A 15,692-nucleotide genomic window follows, 5' to 3' on the forward strand; every position below is an offset into this window, starting at 1 on the left:
ATTTATTTTGCAATGATTATAGGTCTTATATTCATAATTCAGTAGTGGGGATGACCTATGAGGGGAAGGGAACTAATGGAGTGAGGGAACTCTCAACATTTACATCACATTTATATTTCAGCTGTTTAGCTGACGCTCTTATCCAGAGCAGCTCATCATGAGGAGATTGAACCTTTGAACCTTTTTGTTACAACAAAGTTGAACCATTTATCCTCCCTGGTATAATTATGAATCAGCATCATGAGACTCTGTAGTTTCTACTTGTCTTATCTTAACAATGATACTTAAACAAACTGTAGAGAAAACAGACAATAAACCACAAATTAAAAGACTCATTAAATGAATCACACTCAGAAAACATTAGAAGAGTTTTTTAAATTCAGAATCAGCAGCTTTAAGGATTTATGTAAAAACCGTGAAAGAGAAATGAGTTTCAAATGGCCTCGTTTTGTCCTTCTACCCACAGCAGCCCTTAGCTGCTTTATGATAGCACTGCTACACAGAGACACTCAGAGTTAGTGGATAGAAGACAATGTAGGAAGTGATCTCACTATTTATTATAACAGACCATCACCTGGAAAATCTTCTTCACTGCACCTTGATGCAGCTTTGAGTCTTTAATCTGCTGTATTATCTTTTAAGACACATGTTTTCACAATTGCTTTCTCCTAAAGAGTTTTTATCTGATGGTTATTTGATCTTTTCTCATCATGTCTTCTGAATTCAATTTGATCCAGTTTTATTGTTTTTATCTGTGTTTTATTGTAAATGTCATGATTACTTTCTTTCATGTAAAACTCTTTGTGTTGCATTTTATGAATGACTTGTTCTGTGGAAATAATGTTTATTATCATTTCATTTTGATTATTATCATAAAGAATACGACATCTGCCATCCATATGATAATATCCAGAGAAAAAAGTCTGATTTGAAGAGAAAATCTTTATTTTGTTCAAACATGAATGAGCATTATAACAGCAAAGAAAACATGAATAACTGATGTTGACTAATACTGAATCAGTGTGATAAGAGAGAGAGAGCTGCAGTGATCAGAGTGAGAGCAGTAGCAGAGTAAAACCAGTAGCAGAGTCCCAGTGAGTCAGGTCAGGACTGGGAACACTGGTCTCTCCTCAGTGTCTCTGAGACTGGAGTCTGGGAGCCCTGGGTGGCCTCACAGGTCACAGCGCCCACCTTCCTCCACTGGTCTGCAGGGAGCCTCAGGGTGCTGCTCCAGCTGTAGCGGCCGTCCTTCTGCAGCACCCCGGGGCTCCTGCTCTCCTCCCCGCTGCTGCTGCTGCTGCTGCTGCCGTCCACCTTCCAGGCCAGACTCCAGTCTGAGGGGAAGCCCTTGTTGGCCAGACATATGAGCGTGGCCTTCCCCTGCTGCAGCTCCTCGCTGGAGGGGGGCAGCACCGTCAGGGTGGGACGGACATCACCTAGGAGACACCAATCAGATTAGAGGACAGCTGTCAATCCAACACCAGACACTTGGACACCTTTACTGTGAGAGGGTGGAGCCATATGAGGACTCTTTCTGTGCTGATATGCATGAGAGGTTTCTCAGAGGGAAGTGAAACAGTGTGTCAGTGAGTGACTGGTGGAGCAGAAAAAACATCTGACAGAAACTCCTTTAAGTCCTTTATATGACTGTTTAATGTATTTTATTTTACACTATACACTATATATAAATAAGGACATAAAGTTTGAATATATAATTCAGACATCTATGATTTAGTTTGAATTTAAAACAACATATTTACTTTCAAAACTATCAAAAGATCAACAGTTAATCAGATTCATCAGTCAAAACTAACAGACCACCGTAATATACGGAAAATGTTGAGACATTCAAAAAATGAAAAACCCTCAAAAAACTGTCAAAATGATTTCAGACTGAGGTTAAAAGACAACTGGAGACATTTTAAATGATCAGAGATTCACAGCATTTCACATTGTTTATCTTCTTTGAATTTAAATGATTAAATTAAAACAGAGAATTAAAGGCTGAAATTAAAATCATTTTTAAAGTAGGACTGTTGTTTTTTACTCTGTCCTGCAGTTCAAGCTGTTCACATTTAACAAATTAACTTGAACATTTCAAAAAAAAGTTCAGTAAAGCTGCTTTGAGTTCAACTTTAAGGAAACACAAGAGGAACAAACAATAAAACTGAGACTTTAAAGTGTTTTAGATCAGCACAGTGGAAACTTATATCTACTACAAATGTTCAGACGTAGAAATTATAAACTTAACTGATGATACAGTATTTAATATTTTAGCAGAAACTTACATCCAACATCCAGTCTGGTTCCTCCACCAAAAGTCCACCATAGTGATACAAACTCATTGAGCCGCCGTACAAAAACCTCTCAGTGTAGAGAGTCACGGCTCTCTGACTTTGACACAAACAAACTCACCAAAATGAAGTAAAATTACTGAAATAACTCGAAAACTTACAACAACACAGAGCCGCCAATTTATGAATATGTGATTTTATTTCATATAAATTAATTTGAATTAATGTTAAATTTGTGTTGTAATAAATTTAACTGTAACAAAATATATTCTGAAAAAAAACAGTCGTCAATACACATGAAGTCCAAACCACATAAAAATAAACACTGACACATCCTAATCAATACTGTGATAAGTTGATTGATCCATTGATGAAACAGCATCATCAGAGTAATCCAAGTCCCTGTTGGAGTCAGTCAGAGAATTTCCATAGAGAGCCACTTTGCATCAGCGGCACCATGCTCCAGTGCTCTGGGAGAGTTTATAATCCTGAGAGTTGAACACTGGATGACTGACAACTGTCCTTCATCACAACAGAAGCCACAGAAATCCTCCTCATCAACAACATGACTTTGATCTCCGTCCTCATCTGGACTCTCCTCTGCTGCTGCTTCACAGGTAAAGTCCAGAGAATCAAACTCCTCTCCTCTATGAACATCCGTCCCTCTGAAATGAAGCCCACAAAACCATCAAAACCATGACGCTGCTTTATGTTTTTGTCTCTGTATCCTCAGAGTCCAGAGGCCAGATCACAGTGACTCAGCCTGCAGCAGTGACATCTGCTCTGGGAGGCTCCGCAACCATCAGCTGTAAGACCAGTCAGGATGTTTATGCTTTGAACCTTGGTGGGTTCAGCTACCACTACTTAGCCTGTTACCAACAGAGAGATGGAGAAACTCCTAAACTGCTCATTCATCTTGGTAATGAGCAAGTATCAGGGATTCCAGGTCGTTTTACAGGCAGTGGATCAAACTCTGACTTCACTCTGACCATCAGTGGAGTTCAGGCTGAAGATGCAGCAGTTTACCATTGTATAGGTCGCCACAATATCAGCAGTCAAGTTGTGTTCACACAGTGAAAAAGCGTCGTACAAAAACCTCCCTCAGTCAGACTGAACAGAAACTGACTGATACAGTTCACTGAACACACACACACACATACACACACACACACACACACACACACACACACACACACACACACACACACACACACACACACACACACTTTATTGAGTGTGTCAAAACTAAAACTATATTCAAACAATGAAATAAAGGACTCACACAAACAGTTTTATTTATAAGGAGATTCCTCTGAAATCAGTGAAGTTTACCATCACAGCTTCTTAGCATCAACTCAACAATGATCCCATGTTTGTCATTAATTATGAGCTCAGTGTTTCCTCTTTGAAAAGAGAGAATATACCAGTCTGCTACTGTTGGTGAGCCATGGCTCAGTATGGCTGATGACCTTTAACCAAAACCATCAAAACAGGTGATATACTGTGGTTATTACATATGTAACAACAGCTCACATGTTGTAACAAGATCATTAAGGAACAGAAACATGTCAGGTATTTGGGCGAGAAAAAAATCAAGGTGGTTAAGCTGTTTCCTTAATATCAAATATTTTATTTGTGCAGGTTTTGAGACACACAGCTCTGAGATTTGTCAGCCCAACAAAGGAAGCGGGAGTCATTTTCACAGACCTATCTGCATGGAAAGATATCACATGAAAGAGCCGACCAGCAGTGTGTTTGAGAAGGAAAAAAACTCAACTAAACATTGACATACATTAGTATTAAACTGTATCATCCTTATGATGGTATGGTATATATGGCTGTGAAGTCAGAAGGAGGAGGATGGAGTGGATGGCAGGCGTACAACATGCAGGACTCTGGCAGCAGAGACCCGGGTTTGCATCCTGAGTCCCGTGTGTAGTTGGGTTTAGGCAACAAGTCAGGGTGGGGGCGACTCCACCCACTGCAGGGAGAGAGACTGATCACATTTCTGCTCTTCAGTGTTTCACTTCCCTCTTTGAGCTCAGTAACCATGGCAACAGAGAGGCATCACTGCTGAACCATGACAACAGACAGGTTTCAGTACTAAAGATAAAAACCAAACTAATAGTTTACATCTTGATCATTTCAAAAATCACCCGTTAGCAAGAGTGTAAAACTTTAGTTTCACTATATTAAAATTAAAAATCTCTGGACCAAACCTTCAGGTTGTGTGAACCAGAGGACTATTGCACAAAAGCAGAATTCAGAAATCCAGGATAACTGAAAAAGTGAGGCTTGACCTGGTCTAATCAGTGCATGCAGGCTTAATCTGTTGCACATTTTCCAAGCCAGGATGAGGAGGTGCGACTATGTCAAGCCAGGTGTAAGTAATTCCGATAAGTTTCTTGAACAGACCACAAGGTCGATCACAGATTTACTGATGCAGAAATGGAGAAGACGTGTGACTCATACTTCTCCCCAAACGAGCAACAGTTTATAATGGAAACTTATGAGGAGGTGAAACATATTATAAGTAAAAAGGCAATAAGGCCGCTGTAATTAAACAGAGAGAAAAAGCCTGGTAGACAATAGCAGACCGACTGAATGTGTAAGTAGTCCAATAATATATACTTATTAACCACTACTCCTACATAATTACAATTCAACGAGTTGTCATTTTCACAAATTAACAGTTGTACACTTTGCCTTAAAAGTGATCAGTGGAAGTTAATGTTACTCAGGAAATGTACCATGAAGACTAATTACAAACCACAATGCAAGAATATGTACTACAACCATATGTGCAAATCTCTGTCTCTATATCTCTATATCTCTCTATCAATGTTCATACAGAACAAACATGACTGGACAGAAGAGGATTTGGCAACAAGTAAAACTTAAATGAAAGAACATTTTGCAGGCTGGTTAGTGGCTTGATTGCTGATGATAATGTACAAATGAGGTGTATAAATTACTTGGAACGTGCCTGCTCACATTTTATTGTCTGTACTGATTTTAGGGGGGTGTTGGCCCATGGTGTTATGTGGACTGTCTTACTTTGGCTTGCCTTGCAGTATCTGGTAGCACACTCTCTCTTCTGGAGCCACCAGACGATAATCTGGTGAGTATTATTCATTAAAGGTGTAGGTTTGGCACATCCTGTCAATACAAGTTCTATTGGATATGACGGGGAGGGGGGGCGGCACTTCTGCAGCAGATGACAAGGAGTCTGTGTCACTGGACTCCAGAGGGCTTGAGGTATCATGTCAATCTCGTGGAAATACTTTAGTCCATAATGGATAAGAAGTCAGTGATGTGGTGCTCCATAAAAAAATATCACATTTGTAACAGGACCCAGATGTTTACAGCCAGATAGCCAGCATGGCAACGTAGTGAGTATTGCCTAAAGGAAATCCACATTATGCACAATTCCTGCTGTGCTAATTGATAGGTGTTTCACAGAATTCACAAACTGTCAGATGTCTATACACCAAACACCTAGAGAGACAAATAGAGCTGGCAGATGTGAAGATAAAAGTCCACAAGAAGAAACTGCAGGATATGGACCTTGATATGGAAATCAAACGAAAGACACTGAGGAAACTGGACCCGGAAATCCTGAAACTAGAGAGGGAAGTGATTTCAATGCACACTGTAAGCATGACTGTAACACAGTGTATTAATCATTGTTGTTCTCTCTCCCAAGCTCCAAGCTGACAAGTGATGACTGCAAAATAAAAAGGTCAAAACACATTGTGGTGTCCTCCCAGTTTCATGAATGTACAGTACACTATATAGTTATCGGTCCAGTGAAGTGAGACTATAATTTGGGAAGATTATACAATTATGAAACCTAACAACAAACTGTGTGCTACCAATTCCAAATAAAATATATGTACACAGGGAAGAGTGACATACACTGTCCTTTATTAGTAAGGGATAGGCCTCATCAGCATTTCTAATCATCTCAAGATGTGCAATAATATACGTATTCATCAAACCTCTGACAGCAATATGAAAAGTAGGCCTAACAGTGATGACTATCACATGAATAATTATAAAAATGATAATGGTTACAATTAAAATAACAGTGGATCTACTTCACTGAATGGCAATGTATCTGTGGTATTTTAAAGCAGGATAATAAAAATGAAGACAAATATATACAGAAGATCATGGAATAACTGTAAAACACACTTATTACCGATCGGAGTGACAGCTGACTGGTCAGATAGAGCCAGGATTAATCAAGCCTGGCCGTTAGCCTGGTCTGGAGCAGGCTAGCTGCACAGAATAAATCTCCATGGTAATTTCTGTGCCTCTGCTTTTGTGCAGCTGAGTCACGGCTAAATTCAGCCAGGATAACTGAAAAATCCTGGCTTAATCCCCTATCTGGGTTTTGTGCAACAGCCCCCAGTTTCAGTTTGAAGGATAAACAACAGCAGCAGAGAGAGAGAGAGAGAGAGAGAGAGAGAGAGAGAGAGAGAGAGAGAGAGAGAGAGAGAGAGGACACTTTTAGTGGATGTTTCTCAAGCATTTATTGTTTGATATCATTAAAGTTTAACAGTGTGTGACTCCCTCTAGTGGATGTTGTGGAGTATTCTGTTGTCTTTGCTCCAAAGGTTTTTGTACAGAGTTTTGGTGTTTCCTGTCACTGTGGGCTGCAGAGCACAGTAGTACACAGCAGAGTTAGACACTGCAGCAGAGGAGATCTGCAGAGGAACTGATCTTAAAGAAGAATCCAACGTGGATGAAAATCTTTCCTTAAACTCGTCCTCTGTTTTCCCCGGGCCAATTTTAAAGCGGCTCAGAATGAATTTGGGGCTGTTGTTTCCATCCTGTTTGTACCAGAAGAGGTAATAATTTACATCACTGCTGTTATATTGACAGTCAAGTGTTACTGCCTCTCCTTCAGCAGCAGTCACATCTCCTTTTGGTTGCAGCACGTTGTCTTTTTGTGCTCTGCATTCTGTAAAACAGCAACAAACAGTATCAGTGAGCTGTTAAAGAATCATGTCAATGTTGGATTGATATGACAGAAACAGAGCTGTGTTCATACCAAGGCACATAGCAGCCAGCAACACTGAGATGAACAGAGACGTCATATCTGCAGTGTTGAGTAACTCTGAGCTACAGCGAGTATAAAGAAGACTCTGATCTCTGTTTAGTCTTCATCAACACTAAGTTGGTGGATTTAAAGGAGGAGTCTGATCACAGTGACAGAGCTCATTCACAGCCCTGTGTTATTCCTCCTACTGACAACTTTACACTAAACACATGTTTGTGCCTCTCTGCTTTCCTAGCATAGCTTGTCTTGTATGTAGTCATCACTGGAGATTGAATGTTTCCTGTTTTACATCTGGTGCAGACTCACTTTGATCCTCAACATATAAAAGGTGATAATATTCCTGAACCTGCTGCTGCTCCTTTAATGATTTTCATCTTAAAAGCTGCAAATAATTTGAACAATGTTTGACCTTCTATGCTCCTTTTAGAATTTGCTTCCTCTTGAGTCTTTTGAATATAAATGAACAGTTTAGTGTGTTCTGGTCGTCTGCAGCTGTCAGAGGTCAAATGCAAAGACGGTGGAGTTGTTGTTGACGCGTCAGTTTTTATGAATCTTGGTAAAAGCTCCGACTGTTAAACTGTAATCCTGCTGGGTTTGTCATGTCTGAAAATATAAATTAAGAGTAATTCCATACTTTCAATGTTTTAACCAGTAAGTGTCTGTTTATTTCATTGTGTCTTGTGTTTGAACCAGCTGCTGAAATTACAGGAATTTAAATGAATGTTTAAACATGTGTCTTCTGTATTGACCCCTGAGGTACACCACAAGAATTCACTTCTTCTGAAAGAACAGCTGAGAAACTGGTATTACAGAGAATATAATAAAACCAATCAGGAGCTGAGTCTTTGATGTCAACAAATATATATGCAGATGATTGAATATATGTCAAATCAAACAAGACAATTCAACTAAACTTTGAATCTGCGATTGCAAACAATCAAAAATTCAGTCTATAATCCCTTGTATGAAAATCAAATGTATATAGCATATAAACATATAGAGTATTTAACATCAACGGACAGCTTAACAAGATTAGATTTCACTTAATTGACAGGATTTTAGGGGCAAATTAAAGGATCTCACCAGCACTTAACTTGTAATAAACCAGCTGCTATAATGACTATATTTTGATGGAATATATAATCTCATATGATCAGAAAAACAATGGAAATTTGTGCCAAGTTTAATACAAATTTGATCCAAGACAACATGTTGATTAAAAGTGAGAGGACCTAGGATTGAACCCTGTGGTACGCCACAAGAAATCAAAGCCTGAGAGAAACTTGTTTTATTAAGATAAAAATGAAAGAACTGAGTTTCTGAAGTGAACCAGTTCATGAAGATACTACATTTAAATTGAGTGATCTTTGAATAGTGGAGTTCAATATAACAGTTAATATATTTAGACACTATTATAAATGATAATTATGTTGTTCATGTACTGAACATTCCTATTAAAGTTGTTTCTCATTTGGGCAGTTATGGAAATGTAAGAGTGTCTCACAAACAGAGTTGAGTTTGAGTTCTATTAGATATCAGATGATTTGCCATTTAATTCAATTATGATGAGGTATTCTTAACAAAAACAATATATGTTTTATCTGTAGTTTTCATTTTGTTGTTTTTATCACCACTACAAGAAATCTACACTTTTCTACAACAGTGTGTGACTCCCTCTATTGGATGTTGTGGAGTATTCTGTTGTCTTTGCTCCAAAGGTTTTTGTACAGAGTTTTGGTGTTTCCTGTCACTGTGGGCTGCAGAGCACAGTAGTACAGAGCAGAGTCTGTCACTGCAGCAGAGGAGATCTGCAGATCCATTTGGGTTTTATCTGCACTCACTTTAAAAGACAGTCTAGGTACTGGATCTGATATTGGATTTCCTGTGCCATAATGAGAAATAAGGAATTCTGGTGGTTTTCCTGGATATTGTCGATACCAGAAGAAATTATCAGTGCCATCAGCTTGTTTGGAGTAGTTGTAGGACAGAGTAACAGTGCTGCCTTCTAAACTGTTCTCTTCATTGTTGACTGGAGTGAGTTCTTGACAGCTGACACCTAAAGGAAGAGATAACTCTGTTATAACATGTTGTCAAAGACTCATAACATGAATACATACAACTTCATGCTCAGTTTTCAATCAAACATCAATAGAAGTAAATATGAAGTGTGTCACCTACCTGTTAGTGTGATCAGAAACAAAGTTGAAAACAGACTTAATTGCATTGACACCATCTTGAAGATAAGAAGAAACTGTCTGTGTTGTTTAGTATGAAACACCACAGTGAAAGTTTGTGTCTTTCTGTACTTCAGTGACAGTTTTGCTCCTCCCTTAATCTCCTCCTCCCTGCTCTCACAGCTCTGACTAATAATGTGTTCAATGTGCTTTTCATATCACATTATACTGATTAGCTCATAGCTAATAGTATTACACTGATTGACAGCTGACAGTTTTACCACATGGAGTTAATGACTGTTATATAATGTTGTTTTTCAACAGTAAACACAATAACAATCTATTGATAATGATTAACATATTGATATAATATCAATCAATAAGAAAATACTGTTTATAATCAATTAAAATATAATATAGAACATTTTAGTCAAACACAAATATCAGTAATGTTGTATTTGTGTTACATGTCAGGACTAATAAACACATAAAACTCAAATTTCTTGATAAAGCACATTTAAAAACAACAAGTTGACCAAAGTGCTGAACAATCAAGATAACAAAAGCCATAAACAACACAATAAAGACACAAAGACCAGTTTAACAGACAAAAAGACAACGCAATGCAACTTTCATACTGAATTAAAAGTCAAGGAATAAAAATGTGTTTTAAGACGGGATTTAAAAACAGGCAGTGTGGGAACCAGTCTAACATGCAGAGGCAACTGGTTCCAGAGTTTGGGGGCTACAACTGCAAAGGCACCATCTCCCCTGTGCTTCAACCTGGATCTTGGAACAACCAGAAGCAACTGGTCAGCAGACCTGAGTGACCTTGATGGGACATGTGGTTGTAAAAGATCAGAGAGACAGATTGGAGCTAGCCCATTTAATGATTTCTAGACAAACAATAAAATCTTCAAATCAATCCTGAAAAAGTGGAGGGAGGCCAGTACGGGGGAAAGCTGCTCTCACTAGTGTTCCTGTTAAAAGACCAGCTGCATGAAAGAAAACCTGAACATTATATTTTACCTACAAAGACAAAGATTGACTTTAAAGTCGAATTATAATTTTACAGCAGAACTTGTTCAGGTCGTCCATGGAAGAGGTTTTTTACTCATTTATTTATGTGTCTTGTTTAGTTTATTTTTAGTTTCCAGAGGGATCACCTATATTTCACAGCTGCTACACTCCCGAAGGATAAAACAGTGGACAGAAAGGTAAGAAATACTTCATCTACATATTTAATATCCCACAACTTTGGGTAAAGATGAAGATGAGTTCCCTGTTTTTCTATATTAAACATCCTTGTAACAGTCTTTTCTGCTGACGTTCTTATCCAGAACAGCTCATGAGAGGCTTGAACACCTGGAAACAGTGAAAGTTTGTGTCTTTTCTGTCCTGGTTTACATGACTTACAACTTTTATCAGGTAGATAATAGTAAAACACTGACAACTGACAGTTCTTATGTCAACAAATGTAAATACCTGAAGACAACATGAAGTCAGTGACCATATCTCATTCACACTCGTAGTTCAAACAGTGGAGGCAGCAGACACCCTTGTTGAATGTCTAATGGAAACAGCTCATGATAAAAACTGACAGTATGAAACAAACATTCTCATATTTTCATTACATTCACTTTTTAACGCGACGAGTAACTTCAGGTTTTTGTTCAACACACAGTTTTATGTCACTTTATGTTTGATGGTGTCTTGTGTTTGAAGCATCATCCAGCTGGTTTGTCATTGATGTGGATTTGCTGCTCATGTGAATCCTCCCACAGTGTTTCATTAGCAGCTGTAACCACAGTGACTCTGATAAAACAGGAATTAGCAGAATCCATCTGATATGAAGCTGTGGTTTGAATACCACTTCCCTCCTCTTTGAAGAGTAGTCAGATATCTGTGTTCAGGTTTTTGTACAGCCTCTTCTACACTTTCTATCACTGTGTGTGTAGAGCACAGTAGTAGAGAGCTGTGTCTGCCAGGGTTAGATTCTGTATGGTCAGCTCAGTTGATGTATATGATGTTGTGGATTTATATCGTTTATCAGGAATATATTCATCTGTATATCCTTCTAGTTTCCAGAGTATAAACTGAGGTGCCTGAAGGTCAGAATGATGTTTGTACCAGTAAAGGTAAGGAGTATAGCTTGTCTCATAGGTACATGTGAGTGTGACAGATTCTCCTTCTCTTCTACTGACTTCATCTTGTTCAGGAGAGATTGTGTCTCCAGCTATTAGTCCTGGAAAAAGTAGAGAAAATGAAGCCATTAGACTAACATTGTTCATGAGGCTGAGAGGAGAAGACAGTGGAAAATGTCAACTGTACAGTGTTACTCTGTGGACACAAACTGATCAATTGTTCATTTGACTGATTTCTATAGAAATCATCTTCCAAGGTGTTACCTAGTGAAGGAAACATGTTGTATTAAAGTTCTGTTCCAGAGTCAAATATCCATCATTTGGAAAATATCACATAATGACAAAAACATACGTACCTACAAGAGCTGAAAACAGTGAAATGACAGCCAGTGTTTCCATGGTTACACAAGTGAAATGCTGTAAGTGAATGTTGAGTTTGAATAAGTGTTGAGTGGTTTTGTGAGTTGTGTTTGGTCTGATGTTCACAGCTGGAATCAAACAGCTCTCTGCCATGCAGCCACCTCTGCAGTCAGTAGGAGGAGACTCATATGTCAAATGACATTCATTTGTAAAACTCTTCATCACAACTGTGTCTCATGAGGGAAAAGAATCTAGACTGTTTGATAAGAAACCACTGAAGTTTAACAGTGTGTGACTCCCTCTAGTGGATGTTGTGGAGTATTCTGTTGTCTTTGCTCCAAAGGTTTTTGTACAGAGTTTTGGTGTTTCCTGTCACTGTGGGCTGCAGAGCACAGTAGTACACAGCAGAGTCAGACAGCTGCAGCTTCTGGATCTTCAGAGGAACTGATGTCCCGTTAACTGTAGCATCAAATCTGTCTTTCTGGAACTCTGCAGCATTATCTCCTCCGCCAGACTTGTAACGCCGCAGCATATACTTTGGAAAATCATTTACTTCTTGTTTGTACCAGAATAAGTATGGACTTGGGTCACTGGTCTTAAATGTACAAGCAAGTGTAACTGTGTTTCCTTCAGCAGCAATGACATCTCCTGTTGGCTGGGTCACGCTGTCTTGTCCTTTACACTCTGGGGAAGAACAGAACATGCAGAGGAAGAGATGAATCAATAAAGATGATTGATTAAAGGAGAACAATCAGCAGCTTTAAAGAGTTACCTAGCAGACACTGAGACATCTAGAATAGTCTGTTTTTTAATCATTGCTGACTGTCAGACTGAACTACATCTTTTTTTCTAAAAAGAATTATAAATGGAGGCAGAAGTAACCTGTTTCCTTTATGATGGACATTAAAAGCACTTATAACTCAGTTCTGTGTTAAAAACTGTTGAGAAAGGAAACACATTCTGTTTTCTGTCTTACCAAAGAAAAGAGCAGCAAGAATAATCCACAGCCAATGTTCCATCTCTACAACAAGGTTTAAATCAACAGGAGAAACTATCTGATGTTCAACATTCAGTCTGAGAATTGTTCTCTTCACAGCAGCAGTTATTATTGACAGAATGGTTGAACACAGTGCAGAAGTACTGCACCGCCTACTTGATAATGTGGCCCTCTAGTGGAGGTAAAAAGTTCAGTACAACAGTGTGGAAAAAAGGCTTCCAGCAGCTTGTCAGTGTGTCAGCTTGTGTTTTTGTACAGAGACTGTGGGTTTGCTGTCACTGTGGGCCTCACAGCACAGTAGTACAGAGCAGAGTCTGTCACTGCAGCAGAGGAGATCTGCAGATCCATTTGGGTTTTATCTGCACTCACATTAAAAGACAGTCTAGGTACTGGATCTGATATTGGATTTCCTGTGCCATAATGAGAAATAAGGAACTCTGGTGGTTTTCCTGGATATTGCCGATACCAGAAGAAATAATCATTATAAGCGGCTTCTTTGTAGTATGTGTAGGACAGAGTGACAGTGCTGCCTTCTAAACTGTTCTCTTCCTTGTTGACTGGAGTGAGTTCTTCACAGCTGACACCTAAAGGAAGAGATAACTCTGTTATAACATGTTGTCAAAGTCTCAATGAATTAATCACATTCAGATACTATTAGTATTAAACTTTTATAAAATACGGAATCCAACATACCCAGAATGGCCAGAAATAGTAAGTAAAATACGGAGTATTGCAAAGCCAGCATGTTGAATGAAGGTAATGTTTGTGGTTTGTGTATTGAACTCTGCTGAATATGGAAGTTTGTCTCTCTTCTATAGTTCAGTAACAGTTTAGCTCCTCCCTGAATGTCTCCGTCTCTTTGTAGTTCTGTATTTATAGTTCTCTCTGTTAGGAAAGGCAAGTTTATTTGTGTAGCACATTTCAACAACAAGGCAATTCAAAGTGTTTTACATAGAGCATAAAAGGCATCAAGACAGAATATAAAAGCAACACAAGTAAAAAGACATTTAAATACAATTAAAATGTGTTAAATTTGGAAATAAAAAGAAGCTAAAAAAAGAATAAGACAGATAAAACAGGAGAATAAAAGTTACAGTGCAGTGTAAAATATTTACCCTTAAATTTGGTTCAATAAAACTCAAACAGAAAAGTCTTCAACTGCGATTTAAAAGAACTGAGAGTTGCAGCAGATCTGCAGTTTTCTGGGAGTTTGTTCAGATATGTGGAGCATAAAAACTGAACGCTGCTTCTCCATGTTTAGTTTTGACTCAGGGGACAGAAAGCAGACCTGATCCAGACGACCTGAGAGGTCTGGATGGTTCATAATGAAGCAGCAGATCAGAAATGTATTTTAAACCATTCAGTGCTTTATAAACATACAGCAGTATTTTGACATCAGTTGTTTGACAGACAGGAAGCCAGTGTAAAGATCTGAGAACTGGAGTGATTTGATCCACTTTCTTGGTCTTAGTGAGGACTCGAGCAGCAGCGTCTGAATCAGCTGCAGCTGTCTGATTGTTTTTTAGGGAGACCTGTGAAGACAGCGTTACAGTAGTCGAGTCTACTGAAGATAAATACATGGACAAGTTTTTCCAAATCCTGCTGAGACATAATTCCTTTAATTCTTGATATATTCTTCAGGTGATAGTAGGCTGACTTTGTAATTGTCTTAATGTAGCTGTTGACATTCAGGTCTGAGTCCATGACTACACCAAGATTTCTGGCTTGGTTTGTAGTTTTTAACATTATCGACTGAAGCTGAGTGCTGACTTTTAATTGTTCTTCCTTGGCTCCAAAAACAATTACTTCAGTTTTGTCTTTGTTTAATTGAAGAAAATTCTGGCACATCCAATCAGTGATTTGTTCAGTGCACTTACTCAGAGCTTGATTTGGACCATAGTCCCCTGGTGATATGGTTATGTAAATTTGTGTATCATCTGCATAACTAGTAACATATTTAGTTGTTTTCCATAACCTGAGCTAGTGGCAGCATGTAGATGTTGAAGAGAAGAGGCCCCAGAATGGAGCCTTGAACAGACAAACACTGACACACTACATCAGTATCTGCAGTAATACTCAGGTGATTCATCAGATCAAGTATCTGCCATGATGAGACCAATCTACATGTAATACAGTCTCTTCTTCCATGTCATTATAACATTTCAGTGTTTTCACTACCAGTTATATTCATTCAGTCAAGTCAGCAATCCATGACCTCATGAGACCTCATGTTGAAGTTGTTCCAATGAGTTTCAAGCAGTGGGGTTCACAGATTTGAATGTGGGAAAAAGAGAGCACTGCTATGGGATCAGTACTCTGCATCAGCCGATACTCTGAGCTGAGAGACAGGAATCCTTATCAAGAGAGAAAGAGTCGGACCCATTCATCCCTTCTGTTACACTTCTTTGATTCAACTGTGGAAATGACACTGATGCTGCAGTCACCATCATAATCCAGATTTCACACATGTTGGATACAGATGAGTCTTTTGTAGGGCTGAGTCAAATATGTGAAGATTCAAACCACTGAAGTTTAACAGTGTGTGACTCCCTCTAGTGGATGTTGTGGAGTATTCTGTTGTCTTTGCTCCAAAGGTTTTTGTACAGAGTTTTGGTGTTTCCTGTCACTGCTACAAAAAAACCTTACAAACACAAA

General features: G+C 38.7%; 1 gene segment (V, D, J or C); it reads right to left on the bottom strand.

The window, feature by feature from the left end:
* Nucleotides 1–969: 969 nt before the first annotated feature.
* LOC137194880 (Ig kappa-b4 chain C region-like) lies at nucleotides 970–2,361 on the bottom strand (the record flags this gene model as incomplete). The annotated part of the segment is given in 2 exon segments: nucleotides 970–1,436; nucleotides 2,289–2,361. Coding segments are annotated over 2 exon segments (405 nt in total), but the record flags the coding sequence as incomplete, so codon positions are not given.
* Nucleotides 2,362–15,692: the final 13,331 nt, after the last annotated feature.

The sequence above is a fragment of the Thunnus thynnus genome, chromosome 12 (assembly GCF_963924715.1).
Source record: "Thunnus thynnus chromosome 12, fThuThy2.1, whole genome shotgun sequence".
Classification (NCBI taxonomy): Eukaryota; Metazoa; Chordata; class Actinopteri; order Scombriformes; family Scombridae; genus Thunnus; species Thunnus thynnus.